Source organism: Plectropomus leopardus, chromosome 4, assembly GCF_026936395.1.
Source record: "Plectropomus leopardus strain MGB_pleo_1.0 chromosome 4, ASM2693639v1, whole genome shotgun sequence".
In the NCBI taxonomy this organism is placed as follows: Eukaryota; Metazoa; Chordata; class Actinopteri; order Perciformes; family Serranidae; genus Plectropomus; species Plectropomus leopardus.
In genome coordinates, this window is record NC_142179.1 from 20346895 (window position 1) to 20372000 (window position 25106).

Genomic DNA, 25106 nt, shown 5'->3' on the forward strand with positions numbered 1-25106 from the left:
TGCATTTAAACAGATTGTGAGTGTATGATGTCTTACCTCAGTGAAGGATTTCTTAACATCAGTCAAACTTCGATCCACTTGTCTGGATTCTGTAAACAGGTCACTCCACATCTGGGCAATTTTAGCCACCAGCTCCAGTTCATCCTCTCCGACCTACAAATACAAAATAGAATGCAAGGAGTTCAACAAGGCAAACAATATAAACTTTAAACAGAAAATAGTTTAATATTTAACACACTTTACCTCCACTTTGTACATGGCCAGTGTTCTGTATCTTTCCTGAATATCAGCAAATCTCATCTCCACATCTAGAGACATGTCCCTGATGTCTGAGATGGTGCCAAGGACAGAGGTCAGGTCTTCAAATGTATCAGGGTTCTGTTTCAGCTTCTCAGAGAGCCGCTGTTGTACAAAATAACCATAATAATAAATCACATATTTTTTTCTTAAAAAATCAAAGAATATTTATTATAAAAACATGCAGCACAAACAGTGTAGCATGATTCAATACCATCAGTTCATCTCTCAAGTTGAAGAGATCCTCTTTGGCAGGCTTGTTTAGCAGGCTACCTAGTGAACTGATCCAGGACTCGGCAGTCTCCCGCACTGTGTGAGCCAGAGGCTCCAGGTTTAGATGGATGATGTGCTCATTCTTAAAAAGAGGCTCCAGCATCACCTCCTGATTAATACCAGAAAGGAACTGCAGCTTATCATCATACATGACACAGGATGGCTTTCTTGCAGCAAACTTTTCATTGTTGATGGTTTTGTTTTTCTCCCAAAGGGGCCGATAGCGTTTCCAGTGAACAAGGTACTGATCCACAGAAAGAAGCAGCCGCTGGATGTTCTGGGACACTGTCATGGCACTCTCATTGATCTGAGGATGCTGCCTCACATCACTGTAGAAGCTAAATGTCACCACCTCATCTTCACTACCCACATGTTGTGGAGGGCATTCAATGCAGGTCCCATGCATCCAGCGCACAAATTGCTGAAACACAACAATATGGGCAGAACCATGTCACATTGTCAGTGCTAGATTACAAACAGTTTTGGGTTTTTTTAAATGCAGCAATGATGATGATCCTACCTTGGAACTTTCTACACAGTCTTTGATACACTGCATGATCAGCCAGTAGATCTCATTGCTTTGGGGCTGCAACACAATCTTTGGGGCAGACAGGATGGCATCAATTTGGAAAAGAGCAGTACTTCCTCTCAGCGCTACGTTGAAGGCCTGGATGTTCCTAAATGTAAAAAACAACAAAAGGGATGGTACAGCGGCTGAGACAAATATTCTACTGTATTTCAAATGAGAAGTGATTATTACTGCTCACAAAGTAGATAACTTAAAAACGTTGAGATTGTGTTATTACCTCAGTACCATCTTTATGAGGGAGTCTAGCACCTTGTGTTCCCAGTGCTTATAATAATCTGCCATACACTTTGCTTTGCCACTGCTGGTTTCCATGATCAAGTGTTCTGTCTTTATAATGAGGGGTCCAATGTCTGCATACTTCCTACTCAGCAGATTTACAGTCTTGGCCCGCTCTCGCTCAATACGTTCACAGAACTCCTTGACACCTTGAAAAAACATGCAATTAAGTCAATAAAAATAAGTTTGAATTCTTATAACATAATGATTATATCCAATAATCCAATATCCTACCTGGTAGGTCATTTGATTTATCTGGGACTGGAAATTTCAATAAGTTGGCCATCACCATGGATTGCAACTTGGACTCAATGTCCTTCTCATTCTTCTGAATTTGACTGACAACTAACTCAAACTTAGAGACAGCCTGAAGGCCTCGGTTGATGAAGTCAGCAATTCCTAAAACCAAACCCATATTATCTGATTTCAATTTTAAAGAGAATACTAATGGCATCAGAGCACGAGTGTGAGTAAATCAGATGAAACAGACATTTCAGCCTCTGTATGTACTGTACCCAGAGAATTCCAGTTGAGTCTTTGACATCCAAATTGCATCTCTTTTTTGACAGCTTTGATCTGTTGAGCCAGCATAATGACCTTTTCTTCACTCAGGCTGTCCATTACAGAGTGGAAGCGGTTGACAATGTTGTTCAGATCATTTACATGCCTACAACCAAGTTTGAAACAGATCAGGTCAGAGATTATCATTAATTCGTGGTTTTGTGTGTTTAGGTATTTGGTTACTTTATCATTACCTGATCATTTTGTTCTTCTGTAGAGCAACAGTTTGAGGTAGATAAGGCACAGAGTAGCCCAGTGACACAAGGCTTTCTGTCTCAGAAATAATTTCCCTGATTTTTGGATCAAAGTCCACAATGTATCGCACACTCCTGTACTGGCTGCTATCAGTTGTTGGGACATCCTTAAAATGAGAAAAATTAAAGCAGGAAAATGAGAGATAGTTAATGTATCTGTATTTTTCACAATATTGAGCAACAGTTAAAAGCAAGTTAATAGCAAGAGATACATACCGGTTCAGCCTGAATCTGGTTTTCACTTGCAATCATGATCAACAGTTTTTTTTTCAGTAGCAAAGGCAAGTTGCGTTCTGTCTCAGCCAGCCAGTGCTCATATTTCTTCACTTCATAGTCCCGGATCTTCACTGCAGTTTCTTTGTACTTGTCCTTGGCCTGAGCAACATTCAGTAAAAGTCACCCAAAGGTTTTCAACAATATCTGACCATCCTAATAGTTGTTTGTTTTTTTTTTTTTAAATAAAAATGATATTTATTGGGTTTTGTCAGAAATAACAAAACAAATTAACATATAAAATTCTACACACATAAAAACAGACAAAACAAAAACACCTGAAATTTTTATGTACCTTTAATACTGAATAATACATTTTTTTATGCATTGCAACATTCTCAGCAACACTCAGCAGACATCTTGGTAATCCAATTCCAAGACAATTTATAAACAGTCTCCAAATCTTAAATATTCTCTGTATCTTCCCCCCTGGTGGCATAAATCAGTTTTTCCATGGCAAAACAGTCGGAAAGACTTTAAAACCAATTTCCAACTGTTGGTACCTCAGTGCTTCTCCATAAACTTGCAACACAGTATTTAGCCTGAAGCGAGCATAAAGTGATTATCTTTTTATTTGTACCTGAATTTCAGATTCATGTGGAAGGAGTCCAAGGATAAATGCCCAAAGGCAGACAGGCATTACAGCAGAGATAAGATCAGATATAGGTCTTAACAGCTTAGTATTTACACTGATATATATACAGCTGTGCAACAGTAAAGACACTCACCGCAGTGCTCTGTTCACTCTCAAGCATCTCCGGTATTTCCAGGAAGGACAGGATAGTGCATTTGATGCGGTGGAGAAGAGATCTGACCCATCCGATCGCTCCAGCCACTGGAGGCTCATTCCTGTTCAGCGGTGGTTTGTTCTTATTGGCTTCAAAGATGTTATTTATGCTGTCCACCTAGAAACAAAACAAAAATACTTCTACTAAAAACTGCATTTAGAAGATCATGCTCATTCGATTAAAATCCTAATTATTAAACTGGTACAGCAGCACAACATGAAACGTTGTTTAGCTGTATATATTCTTAAAGTGGCGTTGAATGATTAGGCTGCATGCAGCGTAACTTCCAGATTTACCTGGATGATAAAGATGAACCTTGATGATGATGAAATCAGTGTAACAATGCAAGTCATTTGACTGTAAGTAATAATAATTGTACTTAAACATGAGCATGAACTCACTGTTCCTCAACTGAGGCTTTGCATTGTTCTGATCTTATCACATAATTTGATAGTAATTTCAATTTAACTGCAGTGTCAAATATCAACCAGGACGTTTTCCTGATTTCACAGTACAGCACCTCTTTGCAATACTGAGCCAAGGTGTCATTAAACTTTCTCATCAAATGGTTGTTGATGGCCTCTCTGGAGCGAATGTGTTTGAATTTCAGGAGCATGGCAAAGGCAGCAGCTGACGAGCGAAGTGTCTTAAAAGACTGATCAATGAAGTTGATTGCCTCTCCCTCGATAGCCTGAGCAGACACATATGAGAACTCAATCAGCTTGATAACTGAAGTACAGCACATAGAAAATTAGGCAGTTGTATAGGTGCAAATTGACAGGATCATTGATACACTTTTGCATAATTTAATTGTTATGTTGGTCCAGATCTCATGTCAAGCATCAAAACTTCTGCTTTCCAAATGTCCCAAACGCACCTGAACTGTAGTGTTGAAGTCCTGCATGATCATTTTCCAGCTGCTTATTTTACAGATGCTGAAAAGATCAAAGCTGATGTCTTCAAAAGGCAAAACCAGACTATCCACTCTGCACAGCACTTTGTCAATGTGTTTTGGGTCACCGGTCACACCCTTTAACTCTGGACCAAAGATGTTATAGAATTCGTCCAAAATCTGCACAACACAAATCAGGAAGAACTCTTTTTATACATTCTCATGTTCAGTTATTGAGTGAGAGGTCCGTATTTATAAAGTGCGTGTACACAGACCTGCAAAACATTATACAGGTCCTGGCAGACAGAAGCCATGTAATCAGTCCTCTCAAACAGTCTCTTACGGTCAAATTCCCAGCGTGCATCCCTGCCTGATTCTTCAATTTCAGCACGCACTTCAAAATAGGATGACTTCCACAGGTCCAGGACCTGCTTAGCATCATGCACTTTGGATTTGGCCACTTCCCTCTTATCTCTGTTCAAGGCACAGCATATTGTTAAGTTATACTGAAAGCAAAAAACAACCTATTTTGAAAAAAAAAAAGACTACTACTACTACTACTTACAAATGTAAACTCTATCTAAGATCTTAACATCCAATATACAAAATTTAAATTGTATCCACACATACTTGAATAGCGTGTTGACGTCAATTACTTGAATTACACGTTCACACAGCTGCCAGGCAATACGCTCCATTAGAGGGACCATACGCTCATTTGTGTTATAGTGGCAAGAGATCATCCACACAATTTGCAGGCTGTCCATCAGAGGGGGGATGGTCTCCAGGATCACACCAAAATTTGCTCCAGTAGCCAGATTCTACAACAGATAACAGTAACTTTGAAAGAATTGAAGGTGAGAAATGATTTTGTAGTCACATTTTCTGATTAGAAAGTATTTGTGGCAGGTGTGTGTTTGTAGCCATCAGCTCTTGACAGTTACACTGTTCATTATTAACAGAGAAAAGTGTAAATCAAAGTAACAATATCCAGCAGCACTGCCTTTACAAAAGGTGTAACTCACCATGAAGTGTCTTTCCATTGTGCTGAGGAAGCGTAGATTATCGTCTGCCTCCACGCGGTATTTATTAAGTTCAGCAACCGTTCCTTCCATAGTCTGAACAATGCCTGCATCTGCTTTGGTCATCACCTCCAAGATCTTCTTTACTACAGGCTGTTTGAGTTGCTCACTCAGAGCACTCAGAACAGATGCACGCTCCTGCCAAAAAGCTAACTCTGCCAAAGGGCCAGGTGCCTGGGGGACAATGAAAAGTTAATGTTTTACATTGGTCTATGGACATCTCTGTGTGTGTTTTATGTTTTCTTCTACCAAATAATTTGAGTTTAAGATGACAGGGATTTTGTTTTTTGGTAATATTAGAACTATATATGTGATGGCATGGATTAACCCCAAATCCTTCAATTGAACCACCAAGGCTGCCTGGGTTGAAACTCTGACTACAGGCAGATTCACAAACCTGGTGCTTTTTGTTTTGCTGCTCCTCAATAACAATGGTAATCTGAGTCTGCCAGTTCATCACACACTGCTCCAACTTCTCTACCATCTCGGGATTAGACAGCAGTACATCCACCTCCGGCTCCAGGTCTAGCTCAGGGATGTGAAGGGTAATCTCATCTGCCACAAAGAGACTGATCTTTAGAGTGTATTGGTTTTTATGAAATAAAAACAAGCATGAACAGCAAATTCAAGGCTTTTTTTTTATTTACCAACCCCAAAAGAAACCCTCAAAGTATGTTCATGTATATATATTTTTTCCTCTTACATAAATAGCAGTGCTATTTACAACTGCAAAAAAAAACAACATTATTGACTTTTTCAACAAAGTCATTTCATGGCATCTCAAAATATGCTTAAAAAGTGAGGGGAGAAATAGGGAATTCCAAGGGATTGTTGATTATTCCACAAAGTACAATAAAAAATGTACTTGTTTTTTAATAGTCAAATATTGATCAATCCTGAAATAAAAATATAAGCCTTTAGTATATCTAATAAAACAAACCTTGAATCTGAAGGTGTTGGAGAGCTGTGTTGACCATTCCCAAAAACTTGTATGTCCTGTGGAGAAATTCATCACGAATCGTGAATTGCCCACTTGACTTCACTGGACTCTCCATTTTACCCTCTCCACTGGTCTCCTCCTGAGGAGACGCTGCCCTGCTTTCATAACCTACACCAGATATCCTCATCTGGTGGGCTGTAATCAAGGGTATATACACCTGACAAGAGACAAAGTGAAAATAGCATCCTTTATTATTTTCTGCAGAAAGAAGTTTTTGAGATGGTTGATGTTGACAGTTTTCTGTCTGTTTGTGGTTGCTGTTGGTTTTTTTGCTTTTAATTTTATACTTACATTAGCGAGTTTGTTCTGCAACACGCAAAGGGGCTCTCCACTATGCATGCCAATGTCAAATAGCCTGGGCATCAGCATACTGGCCTCCTTCATGTCATGCGGCTCACCAATGGTGTCTATTGCAAAGACAAATAGCAATATCTTGAGTAATCCTTTTTATGTGCAAAAGAAGCTTGAACATGTGTTGTTTAAAAAAAAAACCCTGATTTGTCACCTCACCCTTTGTGTTCCTGATAAAGTAATAGACAGGAGATTTCAAAAATCTCTCTGGGTATTCGTTAACTGCCACATGAAGCTCAATGTGGTAGACCACTTGGAGCTCAATGATCTAAAACACAAAATCAGAAATTAGTTAAACATTTATTTTCCTCCTCATCAGCACAATTTAAAAAACAATTAACACAGGCGGGTTGGAAATAAAGGTTGAACTCACATGTCTGGGACTTTGTTCATATGTCTCCTCTGAGTCTGAGGTTATCTCCACTCCATTTTGAGTCCGAGGTTTCTTGTCAGGATCTGAAGAGTCTCTATCTTTCCTCCTTTCTGTGGTTATAAAAGTAGTTAGATGCAGTCTTATTGTCAGCATGCTAGCGTGAAGTCAGGTATTTTTAGACATCAGATAAAATGGGACAAACAAGCTTTACATCTTGGGCTCTATGAATATTAGCAGCTGCTCACTAAAATGTTTTTTAATTGTTGCTACAAATGTGCTTCACATGAAACGATACTTCTTATTGGCCTCAGATAACTATTACGGGTAGAGCAAAGAGTAAAAAATCCACTGGTCGCAGAGCATAAAAAAGCCTTACGACAGGTTGATTTCCTTATTTCAATAATAGCTAAAATTATATGGGTAAAACAAAAAAAAGAATACAGGGTGACTTATATTTGACTTATAATTAAAATATTTTCAGAGTGCACTTTACTTCTTATGGGGAAGGGATCTGTTTGAGTACTAATACATGCAGTTAATCAGAGGGAGACAAAATTAAGCTAAAATGGGACATTTCTCTGAAGTAAAACCAGCATTTTGTGTTGATTAAAAAAAATATGCAACAGAAGAATGGGGTAAGCATAGCAGAAAAGCTGGATCATCATTTTAATAGCAATAGATTGCATTCATGATGTAATGAATGAATTAAGTGATGGATGGGTTTAACATATTTTCTACATAAAACTAGAGAATATCAGAGAACCATAACAAATTACAAAAGCAGAAAAAAAGTGTCCAAAATTACCTGACTTCACCTCATCAAAAATGCAGTACTAGGCCTACAACCTGTCCTCCTGTGACCCAAATGTATATTCATATCTAAGGTTACATGAGAGGCACATAATGGGGCTAATAGCAACTTTGCTAACTTACCGACTGGAATTTCAATTTCAATTTCTTCTTCTCTGACAGTTTTGAAAAACAGAAGACATGACGGTGAGTCTTCGTCAGAGACAACGTTCAAATAACGGATAATTTTGTCCTCTATTTCTCCATCTCCCTGACTGAGCAGTTCGTCGAAACAGTTTGGAGGGTCTGATAAATTGAAATCGGCAGATACGCACTGTCGGATCCACTCCACTCGCAAATCGTCGTGGACCATGTTTTCACAATAACGTTAGTTTACATTCTAAGAACTAAAAAAATGTAGCTAGTTTCTGGTTATGTGTTTTTTTCCCAATAATATTGCAGCTGTCCAAAGCATTAACAACTAACATACTATGCTGTAGATTAGCTGTTTGACGTTGCCGTGGCAACCACTAAACGTCTCGCGCCTCCTATTGTTGGGAGACAACTATGGTGGAAATTTGTTCCCACAGTGCTGACTGAAAGGCGCTATCGTGCTCAGGCACACTATAGCCAAAAGTCATTTGACAGTGACTTTCTACTTTACATACATTCCTGAAGCATAACTCAAGTTTTTCATTGTCATCCAGTCAGAAAAATATCATAAAAATGATTAAATAATTCTAATATCATCTATTTGATTTGTTATAGACAATTATAATTTTGATTTAATTGCTCCATCAAGTATTATTTATTACTTTTTTTCTAACATTTTGCCATCTTCACACCAAACCCTTCTAAAACAAAACTATAATTAGTTAAGTCCAAGAAGATTTAAAAATTTAAAGAAATTCAAATTTAAAGAAATTCCCTTCAACTGCTCTTGAGATGTTGCGTTCTCGAAAATGCGACAAAGTCATACATTGAAAAAAACAAATCCCTCAAGGCAATTTTGAGATGTCATTTTTCAAGAGAATGGGATGGACAGACAGACAACCCGAAAACATGCCTCCGGCCATGGCTATCGCCAACGCAGAGGGATAATAACAGCTTGGCTTATGCAGTTTTTTGTTTTGTATTGTATTTCTTTTAATTGCTTTATATTATGTTAGATCAATACATTTCTTTTTTCAATCAGTTGCTATTTCAGTAGCTAATTAAAAACTACAAATCACTTGATCAGCTGGTTTAACTGACATCAATGAATCAGAAATGTACAAATAAATGAGTTATTGTTTCAGACAAATGATTTGATAAAATTTGTACAAAATGTATCTTTTCTAGCAACTGCTCTCCAGTATATGGCACCAAGGCATTCATATGGAGTGTGCGTTTATGTGTGCATTCAATACAAATCACATCAAAATAAATTAATGTTTAAAAAGAAGCACAAAGGTCAACTTGCCAAAAATCCAGATTGTACTTTAAAAATAAGTGTTACTTCACATTCTCGGCTGAGAGCCCTAAAACATTTATATGAAATGCAAAAATCTGCAAGCTGAAGAGAGACAGACATCTTGATGTTGTTACATTAAACTTTCTTAAACCCAAACACAATGAAGACTGAAGTTATGGGCTTTGAGTGAAAAAACCCCAAACTTAAATACAATTTATTTTTGACATAAGGATGATTTTCTTAAAAGAACAGGGAGTGCTTGTCAATAAAATATTAAAATTAAAGGCAAGCTTGGGGCTGCATTAGAAGAAATTACAATACCTATTCAGTCATATTACAATTTAATGTGAAGTTTGGGCAAATAATTGTTTATCAAACATCACTTGTCCCAATAAAACAGTGACTACCACCTGTGTCAAGATTTGACACCACATTGTTCCACTGTTAAAACTTCACACATAAGGTCATGACTCTCGACATGTGTGGCAGTATCTTACAGTAGAAAATGTTGTTGCCAGTGAAAACTCTCAATCTCAATATTGCAAAAATGACTACAATAAAGTCTCATTCCCTTTCAAATTCCAAAATCAATTTCATACAATACTTAAAATTTAATACAGATAGCAAATAATATTAATTCCTGATGTTACTACATAATTCAATGTTCCCCCATTAAGATTTAATGCAGCCCAGCCACTGTGATGTATCTTGATTCTTTCAAAGTAAGAGCATGTGCTAAGTCAAAAAATGCGTGGAATGTAAAATTGTACAGTAAGGGGCAGATGCATAGGCAACACTGTGAATGCATTAAAGTAAAAATCATATCCCATTAACATTCATCTTTAATTCTGATACATTTTAAAATATAATAAATTAAAAAATAATTCTGTAAAAGTATGTACATCTTATCACACACCTGCCCAAGCACTTTTCAATACTGACACGTCAAAGATCCTTTGCAGTTTTTGGTACCACAAAGTAAGCACACAAGGGGAAGAATGATACAGTATATTGTCATTTGGTTGTACTTTCGTAAGGCAAGTCAGTGCAACAAAAAGAGCCGCACGAACTGAGAGGTGGCTCACTACCCAGTGTATGGAAACCAGATCTGCCAAAAAGAAAGAAAAGAAAACAAAGCAAAACAAACAAAAAAACCTGAAAACGTAATTCAAAAAACATCAGTATGCAAACATTTGCCAAAAAGAATGACAAAAGTTAAAAGAGAAAGAAAAGAAGTGGAGGGAAATAGAAGATATTACAAGAAAAGTTGGATGTTATTTTATTATTATTATTTTTTTATCTTTAATCTATTCAATGAGCCATTCATTTGTTTTTTTACTGTTATCTCATACTATTCTTATAATACTATTGTTTTACTTATTTAATTTAAGTTTGGTGGATTTGGTTTTCCATACATGTGACATCAACAACAATAATGCCACAGTAGTAAATAAAAGGTTTAAATATATGAGTAACATTTTATATTTGAGCCTCACACTTCAACCTAACAAACGTGTTCTGCAGTGTGTTTCAGTTTAAAGTTTGTGATGCTGAACAAAGAATTTCTTAACATAATTTTTTAAAAAGATGACTAAATAAATCTAAATCCCCTCATGTTTTCTCTGGAGTACAGACCCTGCTGGCTTCTTTTGGCTCTGCTTACCACCTCAGTGTTACCAGCTCATCCCTTCACAGTAAGCCATCATGCTCAAAACTGGAGGGCAGGAGAGAGAAGGAAAAAGGGCAAAACTTGACTCCACTCCCACTGTAGAATTTATTCTGAAACTCCACCCTGAGGAAAAAACAAACAGCTGCTATGAATATAAAACACCAATAATTCAAAACACTTTGGCCCCAGTACTTTTGCAGTTTCTGTCATCTTACCAGTGCAGCCGGAGGGCATGAAGGAATGCAGACAGACCCTCCATTATCAGAAGGATGGACACAGTGAGAACAGCAAACAGGCCAAACACAGGCACCAGGAATAAAACCCCGAGAGTGGTGTCCATGCGTAGTCCTACTCGCATCACCATAGTCCACAGCACCTCTGACAGCTCTGTGAAAGCCGAGAAAAGAGCATGTGCACTGTCCACTTAGGGAATTACAACAAACATAGATAAAGCGTACATAAAAGTTATTGATATTCAGGCTGATCTCAGGCCTGTCGTCTAGCTACATTTGTTGTCTAGACTCCTATTTATTTCTATGATGTCATTAACCAAAGTTACAAAAGGTCTGGTATCATTATTATGTGACTTGGGTTAAATTTGCTTGAGGGGATCAAGTTCAGGGCTGCACTACAATTTTACATGTTGGAGTCAGTTTGAAAGTAGTTTTTTCATGTTCAAGTCGTACTGTTTATCTGAATAAATACGACCTATTAGGATTTCTGCGACATTTCCACCACTGCTCAATTCTAAAATTCAAATTCAATTCAAAGTCATATTGACAGAGTAGCTACAGCACACACACTAAGTCGACTACATACCATATATTTGTGATATTAAACGGTTCTGCCTTCTTAAGGCTTCCCTGTAATCAATTTTCCATTTAATTATCAGTTTAATAAACCATAAAATACTTTGTATACGCGCATTTTACAATGTTCTCACTCTGAGTTAAAATGAGAAAAAATAAATAAAAATACAGAAAGAAAGAAAAAGGAAGTTGTTTATCATCAACTAAATTATCAAGTCTAGCAGGTGGAAAATTTAAGGAGCTGCTCCTTTATACTCAAAACATGTGAGCAAATGGGAATTTAGTAAAGTGTGGGCGCAGGCTAACAATATTTTTTGTTTATGCCTGAATGTTGCTGGAGTTTATAAAATAAAGTAACAGATTATCATAGACAAATGAAACATGAGCTGCAGTGTGAACTGGATATATGTTCACACAGTGTCTCCCACACAGCTGGGCGCCAAAAGTGTGCATGCTGTAATTCCCCCCTGCAACTGTGTATTACAGAAAATGTTATATATTGTGTATTTACAAGTGAACAAAATAACAAACACACAGCAGCTGCCATTTCTTATGTAAAAATGTAATGTTATAAAATGTGAAGTGGCCTTTGATTTGAACAATATGTCTGTCCTACTAATCTACTCTGAGTTTATAATTTTGTACAGTCACTTTGCATTCACTGTGTGCTTATACAGGTTTGAAGAAGGGACAAACTACAACCCTTTTTTCGTACACACGAGGTGACTTGGTTTGACTCAGCAGGTCGGCACAGCATTGCAGGAATTTGTGTCTCTCTAAGAACACGGCTACCTGCTTGAGGGCGTACCAACTGATAACACGCTTGTCTGAGTCGCTGGTGCTGATCTATGGCTAAAGTGTAAGAACCACTAACAACGTTCTGCTAATTCAATGATTGACACATTTCTTATAAATTCTCCACAATAAAAGCTTTTATTGTGAACCCGCTTGGAGGTGGTCGGGCACGCTTTTGGCCCAATTCTGGAGGTAGTCCATCTCAAGAGTGGCGCAGCATGTCAAAACTGACAGCGAAAACACAACTTGGTGTGTGCACCTGTGCATGGTTCGACTAGGCGTTGCCAACAGTACCAATGGAGAAGCCCTATACCTGTATGTTATACTGCAAACCATCATACTCACGGGCATGTGCCAAGCTCAGAGCCCAGAGCCTTAGGTAGGAGGCTGTGTTGGAGATGCAACCCAGGCAATACTCTATAGTGTGGATGGCCTGATGCAATAATTCATCTGCAAAGTCAAACTATCACAACAAAAAACAAAACTCAGAATCACTGTTGGAAACCAGTAAACAATGACAATAGTTGCTTATAAGGAAGTTTAAGATTCATAGGTTAGTTTTGGTTGTTTTACTGTGCTGACCTCCTCTGTCTGGTGCTCTCCACTACTAGAGAGATCACTGTGACTGCTGCCCTCCTCCATGTCATGAGCCCTCATCAGGTAGAGCTCCTCTTCACTGTTGCGCCGCACACGCTCGTATCCCTGACAGCAGACAGAAAAACTCCCCAGATGAGCATACATTCAAAGAGCAAATATTTGGAAATGTTTTTAACACAGTAAGCAAACATTCACAGACAGACACACATGTTCAGCCCTCACCCTGTACATTCCTAGGCGGTGGCTTCCATTGTGAAGCCAATAAAGGTAGAGAGGTTTCCCCAGGAGTAAGACAGGCACTGAGAGAACAGCAATGACCACCAGAAACACCTGCAGGCCATTCTGGAAGACACAAAACAGCATTGTTATGATGTGTCCCAGAGACATCTGAAGTGTGTTTGAAACATTGATTGAATCTGCTCAGCAACAACAGGGACTATAGCACTGTGGCAGAAATGGAGCTTTACATTAGCTTCTCACCTGTCCTGAGAAAAGGGGCTCCACTGGGTCGCCCTGTATAAGGAACATGTTTATGAAGTGGATAAGGATGCTCGGAGCGTGTCTCGAGTCCTTCGCACTGAAGGCCAGCCACTTGTAGAATATCATGAACACCAGGTAGCCAAAGAGACACAGCAGGAACAGGAGCTCAGGGAGGAAAACCAAGTACAGGTTGTACTTCTTTCTAAAGTGCCTGTTGTGGTAGACAAAAATAAGGCAGGTTATTAAAAACTCTAACATCTAACATTAAAGGTTTACCATGCAGGATCTTTCTAAAAAACAATGTAATGACCCTTACAAATCATCATTTACAACCCATTAGAAGTCTGTGGTGGTGTATTGATCTGCATAGACCTTTATTTTCTTGTAATTTTGCCAGGTTTAGTATGTGATCAGGCACAGCCCGCAGGTGAGGTTGGGATGTAAAAAAAATGGTAGCGATCAGATGCAAGACAATAAGCGACGCATCCAAGAGCGAGCCATGAAAATCATGGATACGACTTTACAAAAATGCATATATAGCAAGGCAAAACAACAAGCGGACAAAGCTGGGGTTAGCTCTCACTTTCACTGGTGATGCTGTACTCAGTTTTACAATCTCAGCATAGTAAACCCTTAATGGTCCAGTGTGTAGGATTCAGGGGCGTCTACTCGCACTAACGGTGGATAATATTCATGAAAATGTTTATATTAGTTTCTCACATCGGCAGTTGTAGTTCTCCTAGTTTCAGTTCCGCTAACGCACGGCTGGTGCCACTAAATCATACACACTAGACGTTTGCTTTACAAAGTGAAAAAAAAAAAAAACAAAACTACCAAACTAATACTTACAAATGATTATAAGTGCTAAGGATGACCCCAAAGCTCATGTGTATGATGCCCAATATCACCGACATCTTCATCTTATAGGAGTTCAGAAATGTAAGGCGGTTGGTTGCTAAGTTCCAAATCTGTGCAAAGAAAAGTTGACATACAATTTGATACACAATGGGTGGTTTTTATTTGTAAACATTAAATCCAGCAACACTACATAAATCTCATGAATAAAAGCTTGCTGTGTTTTGTTCACTGTTTCGGCTATGTAAGGATGACATGATTGGATTTAATAATATTATTCAACACAAGTGAGCCAATACCTTGATTTCCTGGAATTCAACCTTCAGTTTTAAACACACAGTGAACATCTCTGCCTGAGTCATTTATCATTATCATTTATTACAGCAGCTACAGATATGATTGCTCCACATGAATAGTGGTTTTATAGTCCTTGTTGTTCCAATACTAATAATATTACACCGGTAGAATTTTATACCTTATATTATATACGTTCTAAAACAATAAGATTAAAATGTTGAGAGCCTATAAATAACTTTATAGTATTAATGCCTCAACACTGAAGTCAAACATGTTTGCCTCCACCCTGGTTGCCTTGCACATAGAAATTGATCCTCATCAGTTCCAGAGAAATGCTGTGACTGGTGAATTTATATCCCTTAACTTTCAGTCCTAGTAGTACATAAAATGCTCTTGCATACTTGCTAAATTGGAAATACTTTGCTCTGTTATAGGATTTCTACGCCATTTCTTTAATAAATTAAAGAAACTAAGTTCAGCAAAAATATTTCACAAGATTGTACTGACTGGAATAATAATAAACATCTTGAATTTTTAAACAACCACCATGATGAGAATCAATAATAGCTATGAATTCACGACAGCTTGTCTCTAAACAGTCTCTACTCACCGGGTCAATTCCCAGAGGGTACGGTCCGTTGAAAACTCCCGTGACATTTGGATCCAGAGTGAGAAAACCAGTCCCATGCAAATCATTTTCCCTGTTAGGCACAAATGAAACCATCCATGTGTGTTAAATGTAGTTTGTTATGAAACAAATCCACAAACATCATCTTATCTTAAAAAAAAAAAGTAGAGTAAAAAAAAAAAGATACTTAGGCACTTCTGGGCCTGCTTAGCTGTTTTTAATGTTACTACAAAGTCCCGCTTCTCATGAAATACTCACTGCCACTGCTTCTCCGTGAACATGGCCTTCACATTCCAGCCAGAACCAAAGATGTTAAGGGACTTTGAGAAACAGTCATTGTATATCAGGCCAGTATAGATGGAGAACAGGCCCATCATCAGGATGATATAACGCCCCTCAAAGAATGTGTTCCAGATCTGCACGCACAAATCAAATCACTCAGTCATACTTCAGACACGCTGTATGAGTATAAGGTAAAGAAAATGCTTTGCAGTACACACTCACCTCATTCCTGGTGTTTTTAAGTTTGCGGTTGTTCTCGTACAACACCATCCAGAGAGCAAACAGAGCCATGATAGCTCCATGACCCAGGTCCCCAAACATTACAGCAAACAGAAATGGGAAAGTGATGATTGTGAAAGGAGCTAAAAATGTAAAGGAGAAAAAAAAAGGATGAGCTCATGTCAAATGTATATATATAAATAATACATTAACTGACAAGTTTGGCATTCCTACACATCGTCCATTTACAAAATTATATACTTATATATATTATATACTTTTCCAGACTCGAATTTCCTGAAGTCTTTGTATATTTTTCGCACTATATTTGACATCTGAGTACAAACAGCTGGATGTTTATTATGTGAATAAATGGTTTTAAAATTGATCCGTTAACATGCATGTTACATTCTGATTATGATATTATTGTTAATCCCATATTTTAAAGGTTTTTTTCTAAATAAGAACCAAAAGTGACACAGAAATATTTTAATTTGATTTTCACTGCATCAGTGCAGCCTAGTTTTTTAACTGTGTCCATGGAAAAAAACAAAAAACAATAAAAAAAAAGACAAAGGATCCCACTCACCAGGATTAACCTCTCTGTAACTGCCCACTCCATAGGCATCTACAATGTTTTGGAAACCAGAGGTAAATTTGTTGGTCCTTATCAGGGTGGGGGGAGTGTCGTTGGTGGGAATACGGTTAACAAAGGAGGGGACTGTCGCTCCGCTTTTTCTCTGAAATACCAACAGTAAATTAAAACGTCAGAATGTTGCTATAAACAAGGCAGCAGATGCAAATCCCAAACAAAAAAAAAGAAGAAAAAAGATATAATGTCCCTTCGTGGTTCAAGAGTTTTGTTATAATGTCATAATTAGTCAGTTGTGGCAACGATAAATAAGCCTTTGTAGGAATTCCCATTTGTGCGTCTTTGTTTGACTTTATCCCAAATACACACTCTGTCCTCTGCAAGCTGAAAGAACAGTGTCCTTTCAGTACCCCTACCAAGCCATATAAAATGCCTCTATCTTAAACTAAAGGAGGAAAAAAAATAGCAATGCCTCATTCAGAACTTGCTTTTCTGACAAGAATACTCAAATTCATGAAGCAACTGCCCCAGTTAAATAAACAGAAAACGAAAGCCTGCAGCAAAACCAGTCAAAACCAGAGCAGCTCTGTTAGAGTTTCCTCACCGATCCTTCCTCTAGGGCCCTCCGCAGCATGGGGATGTCATTGACAGGACACCACACCTCAGCGATCAAACACTTGTTGGTGACATCAAAACTACACAGGTTCAGAATATAATAGATGGCCTTCATCTTTTTGACCTGGATGACCCAGGTGTAGACGGATTCTGAGGCCTTAATCAAGACCTGTTTCAGGTAGTCCTCTGTTCTATGAAGTACCTGTACACAGAAAGAGATTAACAGGACTGTTATTGAGGTAGATCGTGCTACAGAGGCAGTGTGTAACATTTTGAGGGTTTTAGTGGCACCTAGCAGTGAAGATTGCAGATTGCAACCCACTGAAACTTCTCCCAGTCAGAATTCCTTCAGTGATCTTTGTTTAGGAGGTTTGTACCGTGAACCAAATTATCTGCAGAGGTTTTTAATTATCAAAAACAAACACAGCTGGTGATTAAAACTGATAAAAACAATGAATATCGGAGTTTCGTGTTTCAGTGTTTTTCCAAAGCTGTTCAGCTCATCGTGGCGGGGCTTCTAAATACAGCAGCCACCATGAAAAAACGTGAAAGACCCTATCTAGAGCCAATGTTTGTTCATTTTGGGTTAACTATAGAAACATGGTGGAGCAACAAGCCTGACTCCGTGGATGAGAACCCGCTCCCTCTGTAGATATAAACGGCTCTTGAAAGGGAACGACAACACAATTCTTGTTTTCTGGTAATTATGCACTTAAGAAAACAGAATACTTATTATGTTACATTCCATTTATGCCGATATATCCCCTAAATCTTACACACTGGACCTTTAAAAGATAACAAAGACTTTAAATAAAAGTGTGTAAACCTTAACATTTTTTTAATGTCTATGAATTTTTATGGAAAATTAACAAAGAGAAATTAGGATTTAGCCTACAATTTAAACAAGAAGAGCTTGTGAGTGTTTCTGTGTGTGAATAAGAGAGACAAAGAGCAGCCAAGGAATAAAGCTACGAAATGAAAGGGGGTGAAAAACTGGTGATGAAAGAGAGAGAGAGAGAGAGAGAGAGAGAGAGAGAGAGAGAGAGAGAGAGAGAGAGAGAGAGAGAGAAAAAAAAAACAGTTCAACTCTCAGTTGAGGTCCCATGTTGATCATGTGCTACACGGGGTGAGAGCAATTCTATTTTTTTAGTCACAGTTGGCTCAAGCTACCAAATGATTCACTCAACTGACCCTATGGATGCCTCGCAAGAAGTGAAGATTGGGTTAATCTTTTAGAAAATAAATCAGCCATTAAAATTTCTTCTTTAGTTCTTTGACCATAAAAGACTGTCTCAAAAGAGAAATCCTTACTATATGTGCTGTTTTACTTCACTGAAAACACTGATGTAAATATTAAATTTTGTATTCCTCTATCCTAAAACCCACCACCAGGATAAAACAAACTCAGCTGGACAGCTCCAATACAAAATAACCTAATTTATATTTCAACAGAGATGACAAACACATTCACAAGTAAACCTTTAGTGAATGACAAACAGAAGAACTACTCTCTCTGTTACTAATTAAACATCTGCATAATTAGATAACGGACAGCAGACATACTGTGTGCAGGTCTTGAATGCGAGTTCTTAGTCCTTCCACCACATCATTCCTCTCCTCATTGCTACTGGGATAGGGGTACAAGTGACAGTGGTAGCTGTGGAGGGACAAAAGTTATTTACAGCTCATCACGAATGTTAAAACAACTTTTTTAAAAGAGCAACCTTGGATAAAGTATTGTGAAATAATTACCAGTCACAGATCTTCTTCACTTTCTGACCTATTTGGTCTCCCCAGTAAGAGATCAGGAACACCACACTTTTGGTCGGCTCACCCTGCAGACAGAGAATAAGAGGAAGAGTGTCAATGATAAGACCCACATGCTTCATTGGTAATGAAAATGGAAGTGTAAATCTGGTTACACTACATGTTTAAAAACAGTTTATTTCATAAAATGAACTGAAAATGTGCATTTGTTTGTTGGTTACCAAACAAAACTGAAAAGTACTTGAGACTGAAAGTTTATTCTTTTTTCGACCCGCCTTTTGAAAAAGCGCGACTGACTTTTTCCTTTAATGTCAAGCCTTCTCTTTTCTCACCATTCAGAAGCACATGTTAACATTGCTTGTAAATTTCTCTGATTTTCCACCAGTGAAAGCCTGTCCTGACATTTCAGCAAGTGATTGGTCGCAGCCCTGCATGTCTGCCTTCTGGTCAAGCAGAGGAAACGTGTAAGTGGATTAGTGCTGTCCCTCTATGTCAGACAAGATGACAGCACTCATTGTTTAAGAGAACTGCAATACGGACTAAAACAGACTTCACAACAGCCTCACCAGTGTCTTGTCGTCAAATGTGTCCCATTATTAACAAATGTAGTTTAAAAAAAATTCCAACTTTTTGTCATTTGCACATCTCTACAATACTTCTTTCTTTTACTAACTCCACTACACAAACAAGGAAGACACATTGATCATTTTAGTAATATTTAACACCATGCACTTTGTAATATCAAGCAATCCAATCCAATCACACTAGACTGCATTTTTTGCAAAACAATCTAATTGTTGAAAATCCAAACTGTGTTGGGATATTTCACGTTTTGCTCCAGAAGTCCAGTAGTAGTCATGGCACAAAACATGCTAAGAATGTATATGCATCTGCTTATAAATAGTTTCCACTGCACATCAATTTCAACCTTACCTACAAAAATTATGGAAATTGAGAACAGAAGTCCCGCACAAGTCCTTATCATGTGTAGACACAGAAGTTAGGATTCAATCTGTCCTCACTAGTACTTAATATTATTTATTTAATTTTTATTTGACTTTTAGACAAGGCCCACATTTTGTTAATTAATCATGTTTATTCAGTCATGTACCACATTTAGTACCTTGAATCTAGATACCTTAAATACAACTTAAGAAGTAAGATCCATAACAGGTACTTCACGCAAATGTTTCTTCTGCGTTTTCTGTTGATAATTCAATCTCACACTGTAATGCAAAAAAGATACAACAAAAGTAATTCAAGTTAAGCACGAATCATGGACAAAATTAACTTGAAAAACCTACCGTGTCAGGATCTTCCAAATACTCCTCAATCTCAGCGTAGCTGAGGATGGTGTAGCCTTTACACACTCTCCAAAGCATCCGCTCAAAGGCTTCGATCTTCGTCCTCTTAATAAGCCCAGAAACAAAACTGCAAGAAAATGAGGACAAAATTCACAAGCAGTCTCACATTGTGTGCTCTCACTAGAGCACACAAACTTGGAATTTAAAAAATATCACAATAATGATATCATGTCAAAAGAACAATAACCTTTAATAAAACCATAGAGAATTCATAAAGATATTATTTTTGTGTCACAAACTAAAAGAAAAAAAAAACATATGTGAGAAAATCATTGTTTTCTTTTTCTCTGTTTAATTATGAACTCTTGTTAGCACTAAAATCCTCCCATCGATATTTTAACTTTAAAGCATGTAGCTTCGTAGGGATGAGGGAAACATTGTGTGAACATCTTCACTGACACGTGCATGTGTGCAATCTGGTTAAGGTCACTGTGACCGCAGCTTTGCTGTTACCTAAACAATCTTACATTATTGATGTCACATTGTGCTCAACTGAACATAATACAATCTGCCTGCAGCAGCTGTGAGACTTTTTATGTTGCATAGTGACTGCAGAGATGCATCACAGCTTTAGCCTTTTTTTTGGAGTTTTGAATCCAAGAATATGGTTTTCTTGAGTAATATATATACAGTATGTGTAAGAGCCAGAGCTGAATTTCATTGCAACATGTAAACTTCCTTCCTGTTTGTGTGTGCTGTGTACAAAGTGCATCTGTACATGAAAAAACTGATGGTAGAAGTACACACAGAAAACTATTTATGGAGGAAAATAAAAGTGCAACTTCCTTCATTTTAAACTTGTGTGTTGCAGAAGCTGTGAAACCCGTTTAACTATTCTTCAATACATTAATGTGACTTGAAAATCACACAATATTACAATTTCAGTTTTTCAATGCCATGACAGACATGAAAACTCATTAACCATGACAGACTGAGTGGCTAAAATAAATTAAATTCATTATAAATAAATTACATTAATAAATCAAATTATAAGTCTAAACACAAACATGGACATAATGCTGATATGGCTGGCATAATTTTATCCCTCACCCCAGTTTGGCTCCTAGCCTCTGCATGCTGCTGTAGTCCATCATTGTGTCTTTTTCTAAGAAGGGAAACTCCTCATACTGGACTTGTAGTGGCTCTCGCTAAAAGTAAAAATGAAATGCAAGTTGGGTAAAGACAAAAATCAAAATCAAACCAAAGAGCAGATTACAATTACCATAATACAAAAACACTCCTACATGATCAAGATGAAAATGCATGAGTAAAGAATGAGCTATATTACAACATTACAACAGGATGACACACTAACCTCTGCTGTTCTTTGTACAAAACTGCGGGTGATGCGCAGCATGTGTGTGTACTCTGTCAGCTCCAGCAGATTCCTCTGCAGCTTCTCTTTATTCCTGGTGACTTCACCTAACTCCACTTCTAGCCTCTGCAGCTGCTCCTGTGAATACACACAAGGAAATACCCAGTGAAAATGCGCATACATAATAATAATAATAATAATAATAATAATAATAATAATAATAATAATAATAATAATAATGATAATAATAATAATAATAATAATGTTTTAAAAAACATTTTGAACATCTGTTTTACAAAGACTACAGGAGAACAAAGTAGAATTCAGTGTTCTACACAGATAAAATCCACTACATTCATTTCATTGCAACTTTGAACTCAACACCAATTTAATAGCTCTCCAGAAATAATACCATCATCATATTAAATTTTAAAAAATATAAACGATGATACATATAAGAATATAACTAACCATTATAGCCATGACATGCTTGGGCAAAGGAGCCACTGGGTTCACGTCTCTCTCTGGCAGTGAAATGTCTGCTTTCTTTACTTCCCTCAGAAGGTATCCTGTGAAAAATAAACAGCAAGCTTTAAAGAAAAACTGCATTTGAATCAAAGTCTGACAGTGTGTTGCCCTCCTCCCTTAATCTGATAAAGGGTTTAATTAGTTAAGGATGGCATTTCATTTGACTAAAGCTACAACCAGCTGACATTTCTCATGACTGTAGGTTTACTGGCTCTCAATTCAATTCAGTGTTAAGGTCTTCTGTGACGTCATGTAGTCCTGCTTCTACAGTCATATCAGACCTTTGTCTTAATCCTGTCAGTGGCAAAATAATTTGATATCCTGCACAAAGCTTGACTTCAGTTTGCAGTCAATGAATAGACAGATAGAGTTATTAGAATAGTGTATATTAAAAATAACTGTATCCTTACCAAGGATCCTCTCCATCTCTTCACATTTTTTGATCTCATTGACGTGTTTCCGCTGGAATACGTTAACACTGGGATTGAGCTGAAACAGGTGCAAGAGACAAATTCAGTCAAGATTTGAACAATTGAAAAACTCATTAACACTCATCATTTAGGCAGTGTGACTGCGAAACATACAAACATCTGCGGGACAAGCATTCATAAATCATACAGTAAGTACCTCTTAGGGATTTTACAAAAAACAGCCAAAAGAAAAATTGCAGATACAGCATTTGTCAGTTACATCTCAAAGCTCTGGAACACACTGCCTGTAGATGTCAGACAAGCCAGCTCGCTAAATATTTTTAAAAGAAAACTAAAAAGGTATCTCTTCACCTTAGCCTTTAACTTAGCTGCTTCGAATTCTGCTTCACACTTGCATACTGCTGCACAGCTTTCAGATGTTGTATTTTCCTTCATTCCATGCATTTTATACACTCTGTTTTTACCCTTATTTTTATTAATAATGTCAGTGGGTGTTATTTTATCTTCAATCTTATGTTATGTATTATGTGCATTCAATTTTTATCCTTATTTTATCTTACTTTTACTAGTTTTGTCAAGTGGGTTTGATCCATGTGAAGATGCATTCTGAGTATTCTGTTCTGATCTTATTCTATTTTTTCATGCAGGTTTTATTATGTCTTTGTCTTCCATGTCTTTTGATGTGAAGGACTTCGTGCATGTATAATTTCTCTCTTGTAAAACACGCTGGGTTGCAGTTCTTGTATGAAAGGGGCTATACAAATAATATTTATTATTATTATTATTATTATTATTATTACCAGGGATGTGTCTATGGAGTGGTCTGGGGTGGCATAAGCAACCCTTGCAATGCATGCCAACTATATGCAACCAATTGGCCTCGATTCGTGTCCCGCTTGTATCCATCCACAATCCCCCGCAACGTGTGCGCCCACAGCAGCGCTCCTACTACAGAACACCCCTGAACGAGTCAGTGCCCCACTCGGGCCACCCCAGTCAAAAAGGTTTGGGCACGCCACTGCCTTTTACTGCAGTACTTTTCTATGACTCCCTTACTTAAATTACCAGAAGAAAATGAGACGTTTGCTTTCACATAAAGTATAATTCAGGGACAAATGCTTGAGAATGACAAACAGTCAGGTAAAGTTAGTTATTTGCACTTTGTTCAGTAGTTTCGATGTTTGCAGACTCAGCACGAACTTTTACAATCAGACACTACTTTACTTCAGGATATTAAAATCTGTATTTCTCGGGACTTACGTCTCTGAACTCCACAAGTCCCAGTTCTCCAAGTTCACTGATGCAGTCGTATGCAGACCCCGACTGAAGAAAGAGTTGGGCCAAACACATCTCTTCACCTCTGAACAGAGACATTTTGACAGTTCGCTCGGATATTTACCTGCTAACGTTAAGCCGACGGGCTAAAATTAGCCGGCTAACTACTGCGGTTTTTGTTAATTGTAGCACGTCAACGCCGGTTAATTGAGTCCTTCTTCGTGCTTTTCATGTTTCGGCTCCAGTGAAAACACATTATTTGATTTGCATGACGCTGACGTTACACAGCTATCGCTTCAGCAGTGGCTGTTCCTGTTAGCTAATGGGCTAGCCGGCAATCGCTGCCGTTGATTCTTGGATGAAAAATTTGTTCCGTCAAAGCTGAATCTGAAATTGTGAGGCAACCGGTATAACGAGCGCTACCGTAACATATCCAAAGATGTAGTCACAAATGTTCTCGTGATTTAGGAAGTTTTTAGCAGACGTCCGCTTGCCATGTCCACAGTACTCCACGTCACTTCACTTCACACTGTTGAATACGATAAACCTCCAACAGCAGCAGCGAGTGTACTTTTGACCAATGACCACCGCCCCCCGGAGTCTGCGCACTACACCTCAACTATATAGCGCCTTTATGCCCTCGGCACTGTCTGAAGGCAAATTTAAACACCTGATTTTCTTAATATGACTACCAATCAGAGTTTAATATTCCGTACAGGTTGTGTTGCAAAAGACACTCCATGGCAAAGAGGTAGTTTTCCCCTACCTAAACAGGTCCTATATTGTAAGAAGTAAGATTCCCACTTCTTTTGAAATATAAAGTAGGTACAGGGGCTATATTGATATTGTGAGCGTAAAAATAAATCGGCTGCATCTTTAAACAGTCTTGATTTCTGTGAATTTGTGCTGTCACTAATTCAGTTTAAGTGTGTTTTTTTTAGTCATCACACATAATAATAAATGGTAAAAAAAAAAAAAAAAAGAAGCTATATTCTACATATTAGGCTTTTATTGAAAATAGTAATACATATTTAGATGTACAATTATATTCTATTATATCAATAATATTAATATTGTTTAGTAGCTGTAATTTAATTACATTTTTTTTCTCAGTAACTAACGTATTATAATTACATTTATTTTATATTTAATTACATAAATCTCATAACACTGCCTAGATCTAATAGGAGGTTTCAACTGGATGCAATATTAGGTAACCAATACAGTGAGGTCAGAGGCAGTAAAAGCGCCCAGAAAAGTTGGCATCGAAGCAGTACTGTGCTATGGATGATGACTCATTGTGATAACATCTAAAACCTGACTTAACAGTGACTCAG

The 25106-nt window shown here is 37.6% G+C and overlaps 2 protein-coding genes across 2 annotated transcripts in view; both read right to left on the reverse strand.

Moving 5' to 3' along the window:
- dnah10 (dynein axonemal heavy chain 10) overlaps window positions 1-9101 on the reverse strand; it is a 29314-nt gene extending 20213 nt beyond the window's left edge. The window contains exons 1-21 of the mRNA XM_042487993.2: window positions 7943-9101; window positions 7010-7119; window positions 6796-6904; window positions 6577-6692; window positions 6226-6442; window positions 5683-5840; window positions 5229-5459; window positions 4834-5024; window positions 4479-4677; window positions 4189-4383; window positions 3832-4002; window positions 3252-3428; window positions 2467-2625; window positions 2191-2357; window positions 1951-2102; window positions 1670-1834; window positions 1377-1584; window positions 1091-1247; window positions 512-991; window positions 244-402; window positions 37-153 (exon numbers count right to left, since the gene is read on the reverse strand). Coding sequence (XP_042343927.2) covers window positions 37-153; window positions 244-402; window positions 512-991; window positions 1091-1247; window positions 1377-1584; window positions 1670-1834; window positions 1951-2102; window positions 2191-2357; window positions 2467-2625; window positions 3252-3428; window positions 3832-4002; window positions 4189-4383; window positions 4479-4677; window positions 4834-5024; window positions 5229-5459; window positions 5683-5840; window positions 6226-6442; window positions 6577-6692; window positions 6796-6904; window positions 7010-7119; window positions 7943-8171 — 3867 coding nt within the window. The 5' untranslated portion in view covers window positions 8172-9101. The remainder of the gene's footprint in view (window positions 1-36; window positions 154-243; window positions 403-511; window positions 992-1090; window positions 1248-1376; window positions 1585-1669; window positions 1835-1950; window positions 2103-2190; window positions 2358-2466; window positions 2626-3251; window positions 3429-3831; window positions 4003-4188; window positions 4384-4478; window positions 4678-4833; window positions 5025-5228; window positions 5460-5682; window positions 5841-6225; window positions 6443-6576; window positions 6693-6795; window positions 6905-7009; window positions 7120-7942) is intronic.
- Window positions 9102-9253: 152 nt separating this feature from the next.
- On the reverse strand, window positions 9254-24325 carry atp6v0a2b (ATPase H+ transporting V0 subunit a2b). Its single transcript, XM_042488006.2, has 20 exons — window positions 23755-24325; window positions 22474-22552; window positions 22007-22104; window positions 21536-21673; window positions 21271-21368; window positions 20161-20287; window positions 18842-18924; window positions 18653-18746; window positions 17079-17291; window positions 16472-16622; window positions 15886-16025; window positions 15640-15797; window positions 15364-15454; window positions 14451-14569; window positions 13602-13812; window positions 13344-13463; window positions 13107-13226; window positions 12870-12987; window positions 11136-11307; window positions 9254-11043 (listed from the first exon to the last, which is right to left on the reverse strand). Exons 1-20 carry the CDS (start codon window positions 23866-23868, stop codon window positions 10941-10943), a joined length of 2547 nt encoding a protein of 848 aa, XP_042343940.2. The 5' UTR covers window positions 23869-24325; the 3' UTR covers window positions 9254-10940.
- Between the last annotated feature and the right edge of the window lie 781 nt (window positions 24326-25106).